The 7,854-nt window shown below is 46.4% G+C and overlaps 1 protein-coding gene across 2 annotated transcripts in view; it reads right to left on the bottom strand.

Moving 5' to 3' along the window:
• The window catches only part of GOSR1 (golgi SNAP receptor complex member 1), a 28,228-nt gene extending 21,332 nt beyond the window's left edge, over window positions 1-6,896 (bottom strand). The window contains exons 1-6 of one of the 2 annotated variants that reach the window (XM_021524957.3): window positions 6,855-6,896; window positions 5,759-5,867; window positions 4,429-4,516; window positions 4,123-4,230; window positions 2,962-3,053; window positions 2,732-2,806 (exon numbers count right to left, since the gene is read on the bottom strand). In XM_021524957.3, the coding sequence (XP_021380632.1) occupies window positions 2,732-2,806; window positions 2,962-3,053; window positions 4,123-4,230; window positions 4,429-4,516; window positions 5,759-5,867; window positions 6,855-6,885 (503 nt within the window). In that variant the 5' untranslated portion in view covers window positions 6,886-6,896. Of the gene's footprint in view, window positions 1-2,731; window positions 2,807-2,961; window positions 3,054-4,122; window positions 4,231-4,428; window positions 4,517-5,752; window positions 5,868-6,854 lie in introns of both variants that reach the window. The other variant, XM_021524956.3, reaches the window with a different exon arrangement.
• Between the last annotated feature and the right edge of the window lie 958 nt (window positions 6,897-7,854).

The raw sequence follows: 7,854 nt of genomic DNA on the forward strand, positions 1-7,854 counted from the left end.
TTTATAAAATGGACTGAGCAGCAGTGAAGCTTTTGAGGGGAAAGGAATAGAATGTGTTCTGTCTCACCCTCAGCACAGGGCCCCCTCCCCGAGGGCTGCCCCAGCTCCATGGGGATTCCAAGGTGGGAATCCCCAGTGCTGCCAGCAGCACTGACACAGCAGCCAGCCCCACCCTGCCAAAGGGAGGCCAAATGGATCCAGGATCCTCGTGGCTTAATGGAAAGCCAGGCACAGGCAGGGTTTGCACAGTGCTTTTTGTCACTCCCTTCTGCCTAATGTGTGTTGGAACCTTTCATGCATCAGCATCTGAATGAAAATCACAGATTTCTCATTTCCTCTCCTTTTTCAGGATTACCTACATGTGCAGCATTAAGAGGATCTTCTTTGTGGTGTTCACAATGTGACACAAAAATTAAAGAGGCAGATTGAGGCAAAAAGCAGAAGTTTCTTGTTTCTCTTGTTGCTCCCCAGTGAGATACCCCACAAACAATCCCAAACTGCAGCTTTTTGAAGAGCAAACCCCAGTTTGTGTTAACATCCACTTCAGATTTATGCTGCTGCCTCAGGTCCAGCCTAAGATATCTGGAGAGGTTTTAATTGTTGCAGGTATTTTTTGGAAAGAAAGCTGACAAGTTTTTTGTCATCTTGAGATATTTAAAAACATTTTGAGAACGAGATCACAGAGTCACTAAAAGATCTTTATAACCATGTTATTACCTGCTAATAAATGTTTAGAATTTATCCTGTTTCACATGGTTGTGCATGAAGGAAAAGGCTGACAGAAGAGTCTGGCACTCAGCAGTGGGGTAGCAGTTCACACATTGTTATCAGACCATGCAATAAATATGTAATAGATCAAAGTACTTAATATAATAAATTAAGCAGGGTCAAGACCAAGTAAATGCGCCAATATCTGACATGAATATGTAAATCCTGTGGCTTTATTACACTGCTTTGGAGAATATATACATGATAAAGTTTATATTCCTGTGTGTGTTTTTCAAGCTTTTTTCATAGATTATACTCCATTGAAAACATTTGGATTTTTACTCCTGTGTCTTCATGTAAATATATTCATCATCTGCTTCTGTCAATTAGTCTGGCACCAGGATTTACTGCACTACAAATATTCAGCATCATGACTCACACAAAGCTTGTCAATTTATCCTAGGAGCATGTTTGGTGTAATTTGCCAGCTCCTGGTGATTTCTTGGGACCTTTTCTTAGCTTTTGCAGCTTTTTGGCATGAATAGCTCATCAACTGCTTTCTCTGAAGACAAATATGTTGAAACTCTCTAATAATTTCCTCTACCAGTATCTTTTTCTGAGCTTACTGATTCTCAATTCAAAAGTTTTTCAAGCTTTGATTTCTTGCCAGTGTTGTCTTCTTCTTTTACACTGGATTTTTTCACAGTCCTTCCAGTTATCTCCACCTTGCAGAGTATCCCATGATTAGTTTTGGCCCTTTTTACTAAAGATACCCAACTCGCACTTATTTCTGGTTTTCTTTTCCTCAGTGTTGTGGTGGGTTTTTCTCAAGTCTTAACATTTTCAAATAATCACCCAGATGGTTTTAAACTATTTCTAAAACTGCCTTAACTTTATTTTTCATGCATTTTAATCCTGTAAACATACTGCAGAGTTTAGTATATTTAAAAAACCAAATAATCAATGCTTCAATAAATGTTAGGCTCAAATTCTGAAGACATCAGCCAGAAAATATTTACAAAATGCATAAAGTTTTCTGCTCTTAATTTTTGCAAACTTTTTAAAGTAATGGACTCAGGGTAATATAAGTTTCTTAGAAGGGTATTTTACAACTCCAGAAATATTTAACCATTCTATTTCAAGATCATACTTAATAGAAGTCCTAATTCAAGCTTTCAATCAATTAAGTTTTAAATATATTACAGAAAACTGAGGATAAACCACAACTGAAAAAAAATTATTTAATTTCCTGTAGTAGTCTTTTGTGCTGTTTTGGCTGTAAGTTTCATCATAAGAAAGCCACATGTAATTATTTATTTATTTGGTTTTTTTAAATGCAAGCCTGCCCTCTCGTGTGAGCCTGAGATTTAGCACAACTACAGGCAAGGAGAGAGGCAGGAAGACCAGAGCTATCTCCTGACTCTAAAATCCACAAACCCTCCAGTTCTTGCTCTCACCTGTGCTGTTTTTGCTGAACAAGGACACACAAAGCAGCTACTCAGAACTTTATGCCCTCTCTGCAACAGGAAAAACAACAAAGTGCTTTCTATTTGGCATGTTATCTGCTAGATAACCTAGAATTAATTTGCAAATATTCAAGTGCATAGGTAATTTAGGAATTAATCTCTTCCATCACTTTTTGTACACATTCAGTAGAGACAAAAGGAGAAAAGGTTATTCTCTGTCTGAGCGACAAAAGAAAAGGAGAGGGAAACCCAGCCAAATCATGGGAGTTTCTTAGTTTAGTTTCTTAAGCTTTACCCCAGTTAGAGTGAAAGGCATCCACTCCCTTGGGAGGAGGAGGTCTGAGCCACAAGTGATTTGCAAAAGCCCCTGGAAACAACACAAAACTGTCACTGCCAAGATCCTAAAGTCCCAGTCACTGACACTACGATGACTATTACCTACCCCACACAGCTCACACTCAGCACAAGCCATTTAACCAGCTGCATGAAATTCAGATGTTTCACCCCCTAGGAAAGTCAGGCAGCTCCAACACAAGCAAAGGGGAAACAACACCTACTTCCGAAGGTGCTCGTGCTCCTTCAGGAACAGCTCTGTTCTTCTGTTGTTCACGCCTGAGCCGCTTTTGTACGACCTAAAACCCAACAGAGCAGAACCTCAATGAGAACTGTGGATTCAAGGAACTTTTGCTTTATTCAGAGCACAGACACGTGAGCTATGCCAAGCATTCTCTGCACCTTCTCCCTCTGAGGACAGTCCCACACCTTTGCTGTAGCAAACACAACTTACTCGATGTCTTTCCGTACTGATCCCAGCAGATTCTCCCTTTCTCGTATTGCCAAGAAGTTTGCTTTGGTTTTGTGGAATTCGTGTGTGTAATCCTGTAATAACAAACAGTTATCCCAAAATTAGGGACCTGAGGTCAACAGAGCAACACAGTACCCCCACAGGAGATCCACCCACCTTTAAAACTGTCAGCTGTTCTCTCATACAAAATGCAAGACCAACTCAGGAATTTAACATCAAAAATGCTGCAAATTAATCCAAAGTATTCTTAAAACTCACTGCTCTTAGAGTAGTTGCTAAATTTGATGGCTGCAGCTACATCTGTGGAGGGAAATCCATTGCAATTCCTTCTCCCAGTTTCAGATATCCTCACCTTTCTGATGAATTGGTTTGTGTTGAAATTTCTCATCAGAAGCCCTAATAAAACCTCCTTCTTTGGTGTGGTGAAGACGTTCTTAAGTTTATTCTGTTGTTACACCAGATTAATAAAAAAAGTCTTTTCTGAACAATAAAGATGACTGCTATTTTTAAGATGCAATTTTACATTTTAAACCATTTCAGGCAGGTGGTACTTCTCAAAACACAATTTAACTGGCAGCTGGTGTGCATCAAAGCCATTGTAACCATCCATACAATGGTTGCTATTGCTTTTCACAGAGTATGGATTGCACAGATACCAAACAGAAATCAAACGGTACACAACCATGCATTTTAATAGGAGTATACCATGAAACCATGGTTAATTTATAGCACTGACTGGTAGCTTTAACCATCACATTTCCTTCATCTCCCTTGAGAACATTAGGAGCTTTTACAATCATGTTTTCTGAAGTGTGATGTTCCCTTGCACATTGTTACATGACAAACCACACAGACAAGGTAATTCACTACATTTCCCCTTTTGCTATATAAAACCCACCCACATAAGGCAGCACCCTTTATTGTTCTTTCTCAGCTAAGTTCTAGTCAGCAATGACACAAAAAGCTCAATTTTATTCAACTCAGAGTTCAGCAGGTGCCTGGAGAGAAGGAAAGCGAGATGGAACCAGTGGCATTCACACCTCCTGGTGAGACACTCCAGCATGCTGTGATACCAGCACAGATAATAATAATTATTTTAGCCCAAGAAAGAACCCAAAGGCAGGGAGGAGGCCCCTTTGTTACCTGCAGGATGTCCCTGTGGCGCTGCAGCGTGTGCATCAGCGCCGCGTTCAGCGACGGCACGCCCGCGCTGTTGGTGTACTCTGCCATCTTGTCATTTATCCCAGTCAGCTGCAGGAGGAAAAAACACCCCAGAAAATGTCAAATGGCTTATTCTTGCAAGAAAACTACAATGCACGAGCTGAAGGAGGCAGCTAGACATGCACACCTTGTCTAACAGCCGCACTGGGATTGCCTAGCATCCGCTGCAGAAATCCGGATTGGGATACTGCCTAAATGCTGCAATAAACCCAAAGTAACTCGAGTTACCTTTCCCAGAAGTTGCTCAATCTCCACAGCCATGGTCTCAAACATTCTGTCCTGGCTTGATCCATTTAATAGAGGAGTTGTGTCAGAGCTAAGGAGAAGAGGACGAGCAGTTACTGAAAAGTTGCATCATTTCATGAGTGCCAGAAATAACACTAGTGACAGGGGTTGGAAAGCTCCACTATACCCAGCTTTGCTAGAGATTAAATAAACTCTGAAAAAACTACATTTTCTGATTCTGTATGCCTTTATCTGAACAGATGATACAGCATCACCTACAGGAAATACCATCTCTCCTGGGAATAAATGCCTGACACTACACACCTGTGTGGTACCAGTGTCCTCCTCCCCCCAACTTTTAAGGTTGATTTATTTATTTACTGACAGGAGAAAGCACTGCACTCTTAGCATGTTACTCCAGCAATATAATCACAGCTTAGTAACACAGTGTTAGGACAACCCTGTGACCTATTCAGCAATCAATGTCCTACAGAGCAACACAGGCCACACCACTTATCACAATTAGTTTCACACACCTTCCCTATTTGCTTCTAAATTGAAACCACAAGGAAAATCACATGTCAGCCCCGCCTGCAGAACTGTGGCAACTAACACCCCTCAGAGACTACTCAGGGCTCTGGTAATTTGCTTTGAGTAAGAGAAGTAAGCTTGGCACAGGACAGCAAAAATAATGGAAACGATTACATGACAAGTAACAGCACAGAGGCAGAAACAAAAGTGAAATTAGGGATGTTCAGGAGTAACATGATTATTGCTGAGGTGCTCTTAGGCTTCCAGAACTGCCAACTGAGGGAGAGGTACAAAATGGATTCAGTTATTAAATTAAATAAAATAGAAAAATATCCACACATATACCTAAAGCAGCAACATGCACAACGGATGCAGTTAATAAGCAAAGAAAAGTCTGTAAATGGACAGAGAGCTGTGGAACTGCAGGGAAAAGCTCACAAATAGCACACCAGCCCACCTGGGAGGTGTAAAGCTAAATTCAATTCCCCTAGTACTGAAGTCCCTGAAAACCTCCTGTTAGTTTAATACAAGAAAAACTCAAAATGAAGCCAGCATAAAAAGCTCACTGATCCCACACAGAACGAAGTTTAAATCCAGCTTTCCCCAGTGACCTGTCACCCCCAGCCTGACTCACACGCTGACATCACATCAGGAGCAACACCAGCAGCAAGAAGCGCTGAGAACTTCCCAAGGAGCCAAACCTAAAGAGCCACAGGTGGGAGCAGCACGCAGCAAAAGATAAAACCACACCAAGCACCCCAGGCAGCGTTTAAAACATAAAGAAACGGGCTAGTACCTATACCTGTCGCGCCTTCCGTCCCGGCTGCTGCTGTAGCTGGTGCAGAGCTTGCTGAAGGACACCAGCTTCAGGTCCAGCTCGTTCTCCAGCTGCCTCGCCTGCTTCCTGAGATCTGCAGGGCAGGGACAGTCACAGACCTGCATGGGGACCCCGCACCGCCGGAGCACTTCCCACACAGAGACACCCACAGGGGAGAGGGAACCCCCCGTGGCTGGGGTGATTTATTAAAAAATATGGATATTGATCTAGTATCGATATCCAATGACGGACAAAAGCTCTCTAGCAGTTTAAAGTTAGAAAGTGTGCGTGGGATACCTCCCAAATACACACCGCAGCTTCCAGGTGATTACAGAGCCCTTTTATCCATACAAGCATTGAATACCCAAAATACAAATACATGTTCATCATTTTGGTACGTCCCATTCCCTGCTTCGTATGCTGATCATTTCAAAAGCTATTAAGCATGTGTGGTTTGTTCTTTGAAATGGGTCGGTGTCCCTTTCATGGGGAGGGGTCCCAAAATGAGGAAGTCAATGAAGTCTTCCTCGTTCTGACCTTTCTGCCTTTTCAATGCAAATATGACAAATGAACTCTTGGTAGAACTCCCATTCCTTGTCTTCAGTTGGTTTCAGAACAGAGGAGGCCCACAATGGTCTTATGTTCCTAAAAGCTATTTGTCAGTTTCTATATTCTTCATTATAAACCCAGCTAACTAAACATTGTGCTGACGAGCAATCAATTATTAGTTAACTACTAACTCTTAACTTCATCAAGGCCTACTCATTTAATTAACCCTAGTATGCCTTATCTCTAACTAAAATCTTAGCTCCCCTAAAATCCCTAAATTTCTCAAAATTCGCGTTTCAGGGGAAGCCCCCACGCCGATGGGAGGGACACCCACAGCCCCTCACCCGCGGCCCCGGGAGGTCCGGCGGGGCCGCGGGGTTCATTCAGCGGGCACCGCTGCCTCACGGCTGACAGGCCGGCGCCGCCCGGGAGAGAGCAGAGGGGTCCCGGCGGCGGTGCCGCCGTGCCGAGCCCGGGCCGTGCCCCGGAGGGCCCCGCACGCCCCGAGCCCGCCGCCCCCCGCCCCACTCGCCTTCCCAGTAGTTGCTGCTCCCCGCCGCCATCTTTGTTGTCCAACGTCAGCGCGGCCCGGGCGGGGCAGAGCGGCCGGGGCGAGCGGGGCAGCCGGGCCGCGCGGGCCTCCCGCGGCAGCGCCGCGCAGCGGCCGGGCGGGGAAACGCCGCTGCCGCTCCCCGTCCCGAGCCCGCTCCCCCAGCCCCGACCCCGACCGCGATCCTGATGCCAGTCCCGCCCCTCCAGCCTCGATCCCCATCCAAAACCCGCTCCCCCAGCCCTGATCCCCATCCCAATCCCGCCCCTCCAGCCCCGATCCCCATCCCAATCCCGCTCCTCCAGCCCCGATCCCCATCCCAATCCCGCTCCTACAGCCCCGACTGCGATCCCCATCCGAATCCCGCTCCTAAAGCCCCGACCGCGATCCCCTCCCAAATCCCGCTCCTCCAGCCCCGATCCCCATCCCAATCCCGCTCTTCCAGCCCTGCTCCAGATCCCAAATCTCCCTCCTCCAGTCCTACTCCCCATCCCAATCCCGATCCCGCTCCTCCAGCCCCGACCCGGATTCCCCATCCAAAACCCGCTCCCCCAGCCCTGATCCCCATCCCAATCCCGCTCCTCCAGTCCTACTCCCCATCCCAATCCCGATCCCGCTCCTCCAGCCCCGACCCGGATTCCCCATCCCAATCCCGCTCCCGCAGCCCCGATCCCCATCCCAATCCCGCTCTTCCAGCCCAGCTCCAGATCCCAAATCTCCCTCCTCCAGTCCTACTCCCCATCCCAATCCCGATCCTGCTCCTCCAGCCCCGACCCGGATTCCCCATCCCAATCCCGCTCCCGCAGCCCCGATCCCCATCCCAATCCCGCTCCCCCAGCCCCGATCCCCATCCCAATCCCGCTCCCCCAGCCCTGATCCCAATCCCCATCCCAATCCCGCTCCCCCAGCCCCGACCCCGGTTCCGACCCCGCTCTCTCGGTCCCGCCCTCCCCGTTGTAAGGAAGAACGGGAGAACCGCACG

This window comes from Lonchura striata, chromosome 19, assembly GCF_050655825.1.
Source record: "Lonchura striata isolate lonStrDom1 chromosome 19, ASM5065582v1, whole genome shotgun sequence".
NCBI classification, from domain to species: Eukaryota; Metazoa; Chordata; class Aves; order Passeriformes; family Estrildidae; genus Lonchura; species Lonchura striata.